The sequence below is a fragment of the Marmota marmota genome, unplaced genomic scaffold (genome assembly GCF_001458135.2).
Source record: "Marmota marmota marmota unplaced genomic scaffold, marMar, whole genome shotgun sequence".
Taxonomy (NCBI): Eukaryota; Metazoa; Chordata; class Mammalia; order Rodentia; family Sciuridae; genus Marmota; species Marmota marmota.
In genome coordinates this window covers 32,682,613-32,697,251 of record NW_026000057.1, presented here as the reverse complement: position 1 = coordinate 32,697,251, position 14,639 = coordinate 32,682,613, and the positions used below count along the sequence as shown (strand labels likewise).

Sequence of the window (14,639 nt, the reverse complement as noted above, 5' to 3'; positions counted from 1 at the left end):
CAGGATTATCATGACAGGCCTTTGGAGCATGTCCGTGATAAAGAGAGAAGAGGAGACGGATTCAGAGGCTGGCAAAGATGTTGTGCACAAAAGCAGCAATGAGAAGCTGTATATGATCAATGAAATGACACACAGTCATTATGAAGAATAAGATAGATATTCAAACCTGGCAGAACCCTTACCATGGGACAGGCACTGCTCTTTACAGTACTATTCATTTCATCTTCACAACAATACTGTGAGGTAGATGCTGTTTTTTTTTTTTTTTTTTTTTTTTTTTTTACAGAGGCACAGAGAAGTTAAGCAACTTGCCCAAGGCTACACAGCTAGTAAGAGGGCAGAGCTGAATCTGAACCAAGGGTAGCCTGCCTTTTGAGGTTTCTATTAATCACTTTGCAATCTCACCTCCCTAGATGTCTATGAGATTCTAAAGAATGTTTAAAATCCATTAAGTGAAAGAATCACGGGATGGAATATTTTATACATTTATAAAATTTAGGTACATATACATATGCCTACTGTTTATGTTTGGTATGCATTTGGACATATAATACACCTGTGCTTACAAGAATACACATATGCATGCAAGCTTGTAAATGCGTGGAGTATTTTTGGAAGCCTACTCAAGAGATTTGTAATGGTGCATCTCTCCAGGGAAGACAGGGATTTTGGATAAAAGGGAAAGTTGCTTTTCACTATTCTTTGTAATTACTTGAATTTTTGTTAAATGCAGGTGATACTTGTAAATAAATTAAAAACTAGTTCTTACTTAAAAAAAGAAAAAAGAAAGAAGTCATGCATTGGGGATAGCACCAAGAAGATGTTTTCCAGAGAGGAAGAACAGGATCACACAACCAGTAACGAAAAAGGTTTGGAAGTCTTAGGAGACTGTGGGAGAGAGAAATCATTTGATGTTACTTCTGAATTTTACCAGTACACGGATCTCTTGCTTGGAACACACAACCCAATTCAGCCCACATGTTTATGGTGCAGCTAAGCCCACTTCAAGAATCAGGGGTAAAGCCTAGGAATGTCTGTTAAGGAAGTCACTTGGCCCCACGTTCCCTATCTCTAGTGTTACTTTGAGAGGTGGGTAGCCAAACAACCCAGACCAACCAGAACCTAGACACACCAGTCTCAGATCTCTCAAACCTCTTTTCAGCTTCCAGGAAAGCAGACTCTTTGCTGCATTTGGACATATAATACAGGTGCTCTCCAGGTGAGCCTAGAGCTGCCACGAGGGCCACCTTCCCAGCTGCAGGTGAAGCCCATACCACAGAAGCCAAACTGTATAATTTCAGCTCTGAATTTAGTGGAGTTAGAAGTCACTTAGTTCTTCCCCAGGAATTTTCACTTTTTTAAACAACTATGTCTCCTTGTTGGTTTTTATCTCAGCTTATCATTTTTCCAATGGATTGAAAAATGGAGGCAGAAAAGGCCATTTCAACCCAGAAAAGGTTTGGTGATATGTCTAAGACCTGAGTTGTAGGGTCTGAGTTGGGACTAAGACATGGCCGTCCTCACTACAAGTCAAGTAAGGTTGGAGAGGAACAGGAAAAGAAGGCTGGGGAGATGGGAGCACATGGAGCACACCTGGAGAGAGCCTGGGGGCCTGGCTGAAGACTCGTGCTGCTGCCAGTTACAACCTGGTATTATCATATCATGCTATCTGTTTCTTCCTTAGTCACATCATGGCAGAAGCAGTGCTGCTTATAGGAAGAGGATTCTCACTGCTTTCTGCCCACTGAGCATTTATTCAATATGCAAACAGCCACTGGCCACCTTGTATACACTAGTCATCATTCCAGGTGCTGGAGATTAAACAGACGAAATTCCTTGCTCTTATGGAACTAACAATCACATTTCAGGCATTCTTCATGATTTTTAAAAATTAAAAATATGAATATGTCCTGAATGAACATCTAATGCTATATGCATGCCAAGAACTATGCTAGTTAATTGCATGTAAATTACTCATTTATTCCTAGACTCTTCCTGCAAGGTAGATATTTTTATTTTCCACTTATACATGAGGAAAATAAAGTTTGAAGAGATTAAGCAAGTGGTTGAAGATCACACAGTCTGCAAGTGGCACAATCTGGAGTAAGATCTAGCTTTTGCTTTCAAGTATGGTGTTTTGCCCACTAAACCACAGCTCTTTTTAACTACTCTACAACAGATGTCTCCACTTCAGCAACTTAATTGGTTTACTCAGATCCTACAAAGTCCTTGGTAATTACATTATGTAACACATCAGAACAGAACCCTATAGGAAGTAATTTATTATCTTCTCTTGATTTGACTACTGATCATTGGGTTAATATCTAGGATGCAATCTCATATCTGTTTTCTTTATGAAATCTTGCAGTGGTATGTTGGAAATAGCTTGACCAGCTCAAAAGGGTCAAAGGTTACATTTTCAGGAATTTTGCAAGCCACTTAAATTCACACTAATATCTTAAAATTAAATATGCAAGAAAATTGACAGGTGTTATAAATCAGGTTGTGTACATGTGTAGGGGTGTGTATGTGTGTAGGGCTCCTACCTGAGCTAGTTGTCAGACATTTACTAGCACCCATCATTGACTCAATGAGGAAATAGCGTTGGGATTTCTTTTTCTTAAATAGAATAAAACACTGGTAAAACTGGCAAACCCCTGTAACTTAAAAAGATTTTCTACTACTTCCTAAATAAATAAAAATGACATACAAGGGAACACCACATGGATACATGTAAATTTCTTACTGAGTATGTCATGGGGCTGAAATAAGCATTATCCATACCTTCAGGACTAATGGTTTATCAGCTCAATACCAGTATGCACTTGTAATGGGTTGAATAGTGTCCCCCTAAATTCATGTCCACTTGGAACTCTAGAATGTGACCTTACTTGGATGTGGATTCTTTGCAGATGTAATTATTTAAGGTGAGGTCTTACTGAATTATGGTGCCCCCATCCCCCAAACATTGGTTGGTGTCTTTGTAAGAGAAAGAAGGAGATTTGAACAGACACACAGAGAGAAAACAACCGCATGGAAATAGAGGCAGAAATTGGAGTGATACAGACAAAGAATGCCAAGGACTGTTAGCAACCATCAGGAACTGGAAACAGGCAAGGAAGTAAGTTTCCCTAGGGTCCACAGAAGGAACATGGCCCTATTGACGTGAGGGTGGACCTAGAGCCTCCAGAACTGTGGAAGAATGAATTTCTGTTGCTTTAAAGGGGTCAACACTCCATCATGTAGATACAGGCAATGACTTGCTCAATACAATTCATAAAGTTTAGGAAATAAAAGCAAGAATCAATAAGCGGGATGCCATCAAACGAAAAAGCTCTGTACATCAAAGGAACAAGTGAAGAGAGAGAGCCTACAGAATGGGAGAAAATCTTTGCCAGCTTTCTTCGTACAGGATTATGGATTAATATCCATAATATATAAAGAACTCAAAAATCTTAATGCCAAACAAATCAAATAACCCAATTAATAAATGAGCCAAAGAACTAAACAGAAACTTCTCAAAAGAGGAAATACAATGAACAGAAAATATATGAAAAAATGTTCAACATCTCTAGTCATCCGGAAAATGCAAATCAAAATTCCACTAAGATTTCATCTAATTCCAATCAGAATGACAAGTATGAAGAACACAAACAATAATAAATGCTGAAGAAGATGTGGAGGAAAAGTACACTTATACATTGCTGGTGGGACTATAAATGAATATAAGCACTACGGAAAGCAGTGTGGAGAGTCCTTAAAAAACTAGCAATGGAACTACCACTCAGTTATCCCACTCCTTAGTACTTATCCAAAAGAACTAAAGTCAGCATACTACAGTGAGTCAGCCACCTCAATGTTTATAGCAGCACAATTCACAATAGCCAAATTAAGGAATCAACCCAGATGACCATTGACAGATGAATGGATCATGAAATTGTATACATACACAATGGAGTTTTACTCAGCCACAAAAAAATGAAATAATAGCAATTTCTGGGAAATGGAAACAGAGATAGAAATGGAGAAAATCATGTTAAGTGAAACAAGCCAGACTCAGAAAATCAAGAGCCAGACTCAGAAAATCAATATGTGTGTATGTGTGTGTGTGTGTGTGTGTGTAGAAAACACCAATCAAACATAAATAGATAAAGGAGTGAAAGGAAGATCAACAGAACAGAAGAGAGGGAATAGGAGGGGGAGGAGGGATGGAAAAGAGGGGGATGAGGATGGAAATCAAATTTCTTGCACCTATTGTTTCGTCAAAATGAATACAAATTCTATATATAATTATGATGCTCTAGTAAAAAAAAAAAAAAGGACCCAGGTTGTGTAATTTGTTATGGCAGCCCTAGGACAATAATATAATACTTGTTGAAATTAGCATATGTATAGTGCATAAGAGAACACAGTTGAAGAATATAATAAGAATTTATAAATTCCTTTCTAGCCTCGGGCTACCTGTGAGATTTTCCTAAGACATCATGTGCTACTTCTGAAAGTCAGAAATTAGTGATATGGTATAACTTTCAGATAGTTCCATGAATCCATAAATCAATCAATAAAGCTGTCTTTCAATATTCACATTAGTGTATTTGGGTACATAAAAACAGAAACAGCCGTCATTTTTAAGTGCTTACTATATACCATGCACTGACTATTCAATTTACACATATATCCCATGAAGGAGATTTCGTTTTTGTCAATTTTGCAGATAAGGAAGCTAAGATTTAGCCAAGTTTAGTAACACTGCTAATAAAATGGCAAAACCAAGAATCAATAGTATGCCTGGCCCTCAACCAACTGATGTCAAAGCCAATGCTTTAACCCTAAAAGTGCTGTCCACAGACCAGACTGCACTGTCCTGTGGATCTTGTGATGAAATCAGTGTATATAGCTCTACATCTCCATCATCTCTCACCCTCAACTAAAACAGCTGGTAAGCATAGCTATTGAGTGTGCTTCACATTTTTCTCCCTTCAGTATAACGTCCTGACACTCAAGGCAGAGTCCGATGTCACTCAACTAATTTAATTCATGGGTAAATCAGCTAAAGGTGAACCCATGTGATTTTTTTTTTTTTTAAGAAAAAAGCTCTTAAAATAAAAGCTCTTTTTTTAAAAAAAAAACTAATGTAACTAATTTGGAATCCTGCTTTTTTCCTTAGTGTTAGATTATAAGCAGTTTTCAATGTCATATTTGGAGTGTTTATAATTACTATTTTTTTAAAAACACCATTCTATTTCATGCTTATGTCATGATTAGTCTCTTTAATGATCTGTGGTTATATGTCATCATTATATAATAATCCTAGTCCTTAGAAGTTATCACAGAATTACAGGACTCTAGTGTGGTTCAGCACATGTAGAGTATGTCCTAGGTGTCTCTGTAAAAATATTTTTGGATGATTCTGATACACACCATGATTGAGAACCACAAATTTAAAAGACACCCTGCAAGAGACAAATCATTAATATTATGATAATTAATAGTGTTCTATGGTATGTAAGAGTGTGGGTGGGCTCTTATCTCATACTGCCTGAATGAAAACCTCAGGTTGCATCCCCCAAAGGCTGGAGGCTGGAGATTGGGGCGGGGGGCTTCCTCACTTGCTCCAGGCTTCCATTTCCTCATTGATAAAAGGAGGATCACAGAAGCTCTCTCAGTGAATTGCCCTTGAGATTAAATGGGATGTTGTAAATAATCATTCTGTGGGGTGGATGGGGACCTAAAGGTGAAAGGCACTATCTGTGCAAGTCTGCATGCATCTTCCAGCTTACCTCCAGGAGACTTCAAGGAAGGGAAGGTGGGCTGAAGGACTCTGCTCTGGAATCCACCAGAGGAGGATTCCACCAGAGTGAGAGAAAGGATGGAGACCACAGGAAAGCTTCAGCATCACCTCTAGATCCGCAGATGGGTTGAAAAACAAGTTGTCTCCAGTGGGGGACGCAGCAGCAGACATTTGAGGACCTTAGTGCTTCTGTGTAGCCACCTTACCTTATTGAAAAGAACTACCTGTATGCAACTTAATAAAAACAGGATTGCTGAATAGAATAGCGAGACACTATGTAATCTTCAAATGAAGACCACTGGGTTTAGTACAAGCCATCCGAAGAAAGTTGCTTCAGATTAAACAATGATCCCAGGAACAATCATATTCGGGGAAACATAGAGGCAAGAAAAATGCAAACAGCCAACAGAAGGTCACCAAGCCAGTACTGATAAACCACAAATTTAAAATTCAGACAATTCACAAATTCAAGAAGGCTGTGGATCTCCTAATAATTTATGAGGGTTAATTTTCATAGTTATGATCTGTAGTAAAGTTTCTCTTAAGGAGCAGCTTTCTCCAGTTTATAATGGTGATTTTGATTTAGAGGGCTATGTTCAAAAACATTTGACAAGGTAATATTTTGTTCTAGGAGCCAAATGCAAACTCCTGAACTAGTTAAAAGAAATATTATGTAGAAGTCTAGGATGTGGTTATATATGGGAGGTTCTATCTGCTTGCCTAGAGTAATACTTGATACACAGTGTTCAATGAATATCTGTGAAATAACCATCTTCTCTCTTTTGGCTTTAACCCCTAATCATAGTTAACTTCATGCTTAGTCGGTATGCGTTGGGGGAGGGTAGTAAAGCCTATTCACCTTTTCCACCTATTGACACTGGTCTTACTTCTTTTTCATCAATATCTTTTTTATCAACTGGCACACTGAAGGGAAACTTTATTGACTTTTGTGTTGAGCAACCTAAAGCATTTCAACTCACTTAAAATGGACAGAAAATACAAACATGCAGATATTAAAAATTTTAAAGTAAAAAGAAAAAAGTAAGAAACATTATAGAGATCATTTTTTTAAAAAATTTGCTGCTATCAAAAAGTCAAAGTGACATGTACCCTATGGCATTAATTCTTAACCATGTTTGTCTTTGAAAATCTGATTTTAAAAAGTTACATGCATTTCCCCCAGAAAAAAAATGCATACACATAGATATAAAACTCTGCATATAAATTTAGGAGTCCAAAGGCCCTCAGAAACCACTTAAAGGGTCTGTGGACTTCAAGTTACAAAGCTCTTCTCTTCATTAGGCATCTTTTTCTGTATGAGTTACAGAGTACATGTTATATATAATGTACATAAGAGGTAGGATTGTTTTCTCTTATTAACATATGCACACAATGAACAACTTAAGGGTCTCAATGGAAATTCTAATAAATGTATGATCTATGTTCCTTATGCATTGATTATTGGTGATCTTCTCTCCTGGTGTTTTAAGTAACTGAGTCAGACTGAGTTATTCAAAATTAGTTTTTCAACCAGATCCTCAGAATGGAAAACTTCTTGAATCAGACAAGTCTATACAAAGGAAAGGGAGGTTATGCAAAGATATGTGATATCCTTAAATGCCAAAGCAGATCAGTCAGTCTTCATTTGACCTTGACAGAAACTTGACATTCAGGATTTTTAAGTAAGAGGTACTGAGAATAGATTTTCTTTTTAATCGGGGGGATATGGGGGTGGGGTGGGGGGTGGAAGGGGCATAAAAAAGCTGTTGTTGAACTAAACATTCAATATATGTCTTTCGCTCAATATAAAACATTCAGGGAAAGAAACATGTAAGAAGCAGCTTTTAGAAAATATTTGATAAAATATAAGTACACTTATAAGTACATATAAGTTGTTTCAAGTCCCTTGTTATTTGATATTTATAACAAAAGAGAAAATAAGAATTCCAAGTGTTAGCTATTTGCATCTTGGAAACAAAATCACCGCTGTTGATGTGTGTTTTGCACAGTGAGGCAAGCAGGAGGATGTCACAGAGGCCGAGAATGGGAGTGAGATTAGTTTCTGAAGCCCCACGGGGCTACTCTACTTGGCCTCATTCCACCTCTGTAAAAAGGAAGGCAGTTTTATTTAAACTTTTTTATGCACAACTTTCGGGAAATAGAGGGCGATGAGTCTCCCCTGGCACTCCTTGCTGAGCCAAAGACAGGCAGGGACAAGCTTGGCCTAGAGGAGGTTCTCCTGCTCTTCTGCCAGCCTCCCCCATTAGGAGTTCCATGATGAAATAAGACCTGAGTAAACATTAAAGCGAAGCTTTATAGGACAATATAATAGAATATTACATGTTTAACAACAGGAAAACCTCTTAAAATAGGGAAAGCTATAAGAGTTAGTCTGCATAGTTTCTTTCTCTAGATTTTTTTCCTGGTTATTATTTTTTGCTTTAAGAGTTAGCATAAACTCCACACAGTGAAGGAAACTGTTTTTAATCCAGATAATAAAGAGGAATCAGTAGGAGCAAAGCAAGAACTGTTTAATCTTCAGTGGGATCCAGTTTTAATACTCATCTGGCCCAAAAAGAAGCCATCATATATAATCGAAATTTTGAGTTGATGCTAACAAAAATTAATTTTCTTCAAAATGCCAATATTTATCAATGTATGCTTAGGTAGTAAAAATATTAAAAAAAAATAACTCAGACGTTCATAGAGTAGTTAACCTACGGAAAAGGAAGGAGGACAAGTAATAGATGGGTGGGGCCTTAGATGCAATTATGTTTTGTTAGAGAGAGAAGCAATAAATACAGGTAAATGTTCATATCTATTAAGTCTACAATGTGGCATAAGATAGCTGTTGTTAGTTTTTAAATTTCCTTTTTGCTTGAAATATTTTTTTAATATTTACTTTTTTTAGTTGTAGTTGGACACAATACCTTTATTTTAGCTATTTATTTATTATGTGGCGCTGAGGATGGAACCCAGAGCCTCACACGTGCTAGGCGAGCACTCTACCACTGAGCCACAACCCCAGCCCTTGCTTGAAATATTTTATAATTTAAAATATTTTGTAAAAAGAATATGAAATACTTGCATGCAACATTAGAAAGCTAAATGGGATTCTTTCTCTCAGCTACGTGAAAGAAACATACATACCACCACATAGTACAGTAGCCCAAGTTCTAGAAACAATGTTAACATGGCAAGAGGGTGTCTAAGCCTAGCTTGCACCCCGCTTATCTGCAACAGAGTTTTATGAATGGGGCACAATTCCAGTAGAAAATAAAGGACCTGGGTATGGCCCTAGAGTTGGTTCTAAAATGGTTTAACTTGAGGCATCAAATCTAGGCATCAGTGAGTCACCTACATGGGTTATATATTTACATGTTCTATAAAGTGCAGTTTAGTTTGTGCAGCTCCCAAGCCGGTCAGTTCCAGAACTTTCATGTTGGCCCCTGACCCTTGCTGAAGCCTCCACAGGATTGAACACACAAGAACCACCAGCCTTCCTGGGTACCTCTCCAAGGAAGGTGGTGGTGCTTCACAGAGGCAGGGAGTGAGGCTGGAGGGGGACAGAGACTGCAGGTGAGGGAAAGGCAGGGCCCATGACATTTTTACCTTCAAACCTGAACAAGTGCACTTACTAAATATGGCTCCCCAATTTCTCTCCAATAAATGTAAATGCCTTCCTTCTGAGGCTCCTGCAGGAATGGATTCTGGGGGTGTGCATGTGGCACTCTCATAAGACCTCCCCTGACCTGAAAGCACCATCCATAGATGTTCCTGTTGTTCATGCAGGTGGATGGAACCCCTGCCCCCACTTCCCCTTTCTCCTCTATAAGTTTATAACAGACAGTCAACAGAACTTTTACATTAACTTTTAGGTATACAGTCACCACAGGATACAGAACATTTCAGATTTATGTATTTCTTCCTTATTCAGACATCATGATGATCACCTTGAAAATTAATGTCTGCTAATAATTGGGAAGAGAGCATGTGTCTGTAAACTAACATGTATATGGACAATATTCTATGTGATACAGCTTCCAAGTAAAAAGGTACACAAAGGAGTATGGTTAAGACTGATTTGACATTGCATCTAGACCAGTGGTTCTCAAACAGGGCTGTTTTTTGCATCACAGGGGACGTCTGCAAATGTCTGCAGACATCTCTGGTGTCACAACTGTTGAGATGCTAGTGGGTAGAAACAGAGATGATGCTTATATTCTGTAAGGCACTAGTCAGTTCTTCACAGCAAAGAATTTCTGGCCCAAAATGTCAATAGTGTAGAATTTGAGAAAGTCTGATCTAGGTGAATCTGTCACTACTTGCCTTGCAGCCTCACACAGAGCAGATGCTTAGTAAAGTACTGCAGAAAAGAAACACACAACTGAAAAGGCCCTCCTGATAAAGAAAGACTGAGAGCAGCTTTTTGAATGCCTACATTTTGTAGGAAAATGGGATTTACAATCTCTTTGTAAACTGAAAGTTCACCCCTAGCCACTCTTTTTTTTTTAATATTTATTTTTTAGTTGTAGTTGGACACAATATCTTTACTTATTTATTTTTATGTGGTGTTGGGGATCGAACTCAGGGCCTCACGTGTGCTAGGTGAGCACTCTACCACTGAGCCACAACCCCATCCCGACCCATAGCTATTCTTTACAAGGAAAACTATTAGAAGGGACACTGCAAGAAAACCTCTGGGAAAAAAAGACCTCATAATTGTCTCTCTTTCCCTCTTTCCCATCTTTCTAATGAAAAGATTCTAAAATAAATAGGTAAATAAATTTAATTGAAAAAGCACTTTAAATTCTCAGCGAACAACGAGAGGCCTAAAGACAACTTGTAACGGCCAGGTTCTGTGAGCTCTAAGTTCCTCCTTTTCTTTCAACTTCATTAAGTGCTTAATAAATATGTGTGGAATTAATGAATAAAAATAAATGGCTGGGTGAAATAATGTACTCTGGCTAAAGGGATAATGATCAATCGTCCACATTTATACTTGACTTGCTTTATTATTAGTTGCTCATATAACTACACTTTTCATCAAGTATTCAACTCCTTGATGCAGATGTGGTTAACAAGAAAGTCTAATGCCCATGAAGTTGTTTCAGTTCTGAACTATTTTGTGACTGGGAGGCAGGAAAGTTTCTGAGTGGGTGGAAGCATCACATGAGAAGGAGGCATGAAGACTGGGCATAAATGGAGATATAAACTTTTTTATTAGTCAATAAACTTACAACAAAGTTAATGCCACGTATTTGTTAGTACCAAGAATGTTACTTAGCCACAAAATACTGGAGCCAGAGAAGTAAAAAGCTCATAAAACTGTACAGGACTTTATAGCTTTTCTCATAACATTAATTCTTATAATTCTTACATAGTTATCATCAGTATCAGGGCTGACTTCAATTACCCTTCAGCTGTACATACACATAAACACACACGTGTGTGACAAACGGGACAGACACGTGTGTTAAAGAGTGCTGGATGGGACTTTCTGGTACTGAGCATACTTCCCCTACCTACCCCGGCCTCTCTCTCCTGTCTTTTCTCCAATTCCCATTCTCCATGCCTTATTTCATCACTGTCCTCCCATGTCCCGGCCCCTTGTCTTCCTGCCTCCACAACCTCAAGTGTGCACATTCTAAATAAGAGGCTCAGTGCGAAACAGTCCTCTGTAGGATGAAGAACCTCTGGTCCTGTGAGAAAAGCCAGTTACTTCCTCTCTTCGAGCTTTAGTTTCCTCACAGGCATTACACATTTTTATCCACTAGGGTAGTTATGAATATTAAAAGTGATATTGGGTGTCACACACCTGGCAAATTGTTGGTGCTGAATAGATTCTAATTCCTTTTTTTATTGGTGTTCCTCATTTTTAAAAAAAATTTATTTATTTTTTGTGTGGTGCTGCGGATCGAACCCACATGCTAGGCAAGTGTTCTACCACTGACCTCCAGCTCCAGCCCCCTATGCTCCTGATTTTTCACCCAGGTGGTAAAGGGTTGAAGCCACGACTGTTGTAATGGTTCATTTTTGGTGTTAACTTGAATGGACTAAGAGATGCCTAGAGAGCTAGGACAGAATTATTTCTGGGTGTATCTGTCAGGGTGTTTCCAGAAGAGCTTGGCATGTGAGTCAATGAACTGAGGGGAAGATCTGCCCTTAATGTTGGCAGGCACCAAGGAGAAAAAGGCAGAGAGAAAATTCTGTACCCAGCCCTCAGAAGGTAGGATACTCCTCTTCTGCTCTTGGACATCAGAACTCCAGGATCCTCAGCCTTTGGACTCCAAGACATACCAGCAATCTTCCCCCTACCCCTTGTTTCTCAAGCCTACCATCTTGGACTGTCACACCACCATCTTCTCTGGTTCTGAGGCTTCTGGACTTAGAATGAGCCATGCTGCCAGCATCTCTGAGTCTATATTTTGCCATGGGGACTATACCTTCCTCCCTCCCTCCCTTCCTATCTATCCATCCATCCATTGATCTATCTTCGCCTGTTGGTCCTGAATCTGGAGTAATGCAACTGCAGCCTCCTTCTGAGGACTCAAGACACTGCATTTCCCTGTCTTATTACCTTTAACAGGGAAAACACCTTTCATTCCATAACTAGAACTAAAAGTCTCAAAATGAAGACATGACCATGGGTGAGTTTCACTTGAAAGGTAAAGAGTAGCATCACAATGCTTTTTCTTTTGTTATAGAACAATGATAAGAAATTAGAAAGGCCTGGGCCTAGAAGTGAGATAGATATAAGAAAAGGAAAGAAACAGAATCCAAGGCTGGTAAAACCAAAGATAAATTCCCTGACACTGCAATTTTGCTGAGGGACAGCTCTGTTGAACATCTACTAACAAAAACATACCAACAAAAAAATTGAAAGGATACACACTCCTACTGGGGAGAGTGTTGGTAACTTTTTGTCTAGGTTTTGAATTACTGAATATATAAAAACTTTTATAAATGACTGAACTCCAATTGTTGACTGACAAAACTATCCTCAATTTATGAAACATGGCACCATATTATAAAAATCAAACTCAACCTAATTTAGAGAAAGACATTCTCCATTAATTCACCTAACAACAGAAGAGCATGAAGATGGCAAAGGAGCACCCAAGCACCCCACCAACATATCACGAAGCCAAGCATTCCAAGAAGGGCCAACACACATGACTGTACTGCACAGATAGGGTGTGGGGGACTTTCAAGTTTTCAATAGAGTACTTATATATAATTCCTCATTCAATCCCTAGAAGACCTTATGAATATTTCTGTATTTTTACACATTAGGATAATGAGGTTTAGAAGGGTTGAGTAAACCTATTCAAATCCTACATAGCTTGTCACACTGTCTGAATCTGAACTCGTGATCTTAAATGACATCCTATACAATCCATATACTCATTACCTGTTTATTTCCCGTAAATCTGTACAGAGCCCAAATCAAGCATTTGTTTCAAAATCTTATTAAGGTTTCAGAGAGTAAGCAATATAGGAACTTTTTAAGATGATCAAGCATTAATAAAAATTTCTTAGCTGAGGCTAAAAAGATTTTATTATTTAATGGAAATGCTGGCAAAGTTTGAAAACCTGTCACTTTTATTGCTATGAGACAAATTGCTCTTTAAAAATTATAATACTCATGTGAACACATCTGCTTAGGGGCAAAGGCAAATTGTACTCATTTAAAGCAATTCTTTGGTTTTGCTCCTAGAAAATTGAATCTTTGAGAATCCACATAGTAGGATACTATAAACTTACTTTGACCTGAGGGTAGGACTTCTTGTTCTTCTCACTAGATGCACCAGGAAGTCCGCCATGGGATGGGCCTTCACAAACATAACGGAAACGAAATCCTCTCTGCAAAGGTGAATACACAGCCAATAAGTTTTGAGAAATACTTACTAAAAATGAGAGAAACAAAGTTACTCACAAATTTCTAATGTTCATGTGTACCACATTAAAAAAAATATGAAACAATGAGAACATGGGAAATGAAAATTACTTTTCCCAAATTATCATGACTACCATATTAACTGGTACCTGTGCACTGAGCTGTGGCACCTGGGTTCTCCTCCCCTGCTGCACAGATGCGGACAGTGAAGTACTGGAGTTCAAGCTTTTGAATGTGATGTGCTATGGCTTGTCTGAATTAGACATTCATTTCAAATTGCTGCTGCCAAGCTCTGAACTTTGCCATATTTAGTAAGTTATGCTTCTTTGATTGTTACTTAAAGGAATTCCTTTATCTGCTCTGACTACATTTTGTTTGGAGTGAAGGATGACACAAATATTGATTGCATCAGTATTGTAGAACACACTTTATGCTACACTCTGCATCTGGTGGGCTTCTCTCTCCCATTCAGAAGATCAGATCTTTTATTTTATGATTATTCATGTAATTGAGCTCAAGCTTGAATACTAACTGACTTGAATGAATCCAAAACCAGATAGTTCCTTATACTATCTGATCAAGAAATTTTACAGATGTGGTTAATCAATAAAGTGTCAGCTGAAAGCCTTTTCTATGTGAATTATTGGGGACTGATAAATACCTAAGTGCCATGTTTTTCCATCTGTACATATGAGAAGACTGTGCTAGACCATCTTTAATGTCTCCAGTTGTAACAGTTTGTAATTTATAAAAGTAACTTAACTATATTTACACATGTTCATATACAGAGAAAAAGAAAAGTATGCAAATATTAAGAAATATTTCATTGTATTTTCTGAAACACTCAGCTTTAAAATGAATAATTCAATTGATGGTAGTGTTAGTTGTTTATGACTACATAATAACTCAACTGTATGGGTTTTTCTTTTTCGATTTCACCTTTCAATG

At 38.0% G+C, this 14,639-nt stretch overlaps 1 protein-coding gene and 1 long non-coding RNA gene across 3 annotated transcripts in view; both read right to left on the bottom strand.

The window, feature by feature from the left end:
• The window catches only part of Nfkb1 (nuclear factor kappa B subunit 1), a 115,019-nt gene that overhangs the window by 67,525 nt on the left and 32,855 nt on the right, over positions 1-14,639 (bottom strand). For both annotated transcript variants that reach the window (XM_015484602.2, XM_015484603.2), the window contains exon 5: positions 13,559-13,657. In XM_015484602.2, the coding sequence (XP_015340088.1) occupies positions 13,559-13,657 (99 nt within the window). The remainder of the gene's footprint in view (positions 1-13,558; positions 13,658-14,639) is intronic.
• LOC125619794 lies at positions 5,121-13,552 on the bottom strand. The gene is made up of 2 exons (XR_007351387.1): positions 11,028-13,552; positions 5,121-9,744 (listed from the first exon to the last, which is right to left on the bottom strand). It is a non-coding gene; the product is annotated as an uncharacterized LOC125619794 (long non-coding RNA).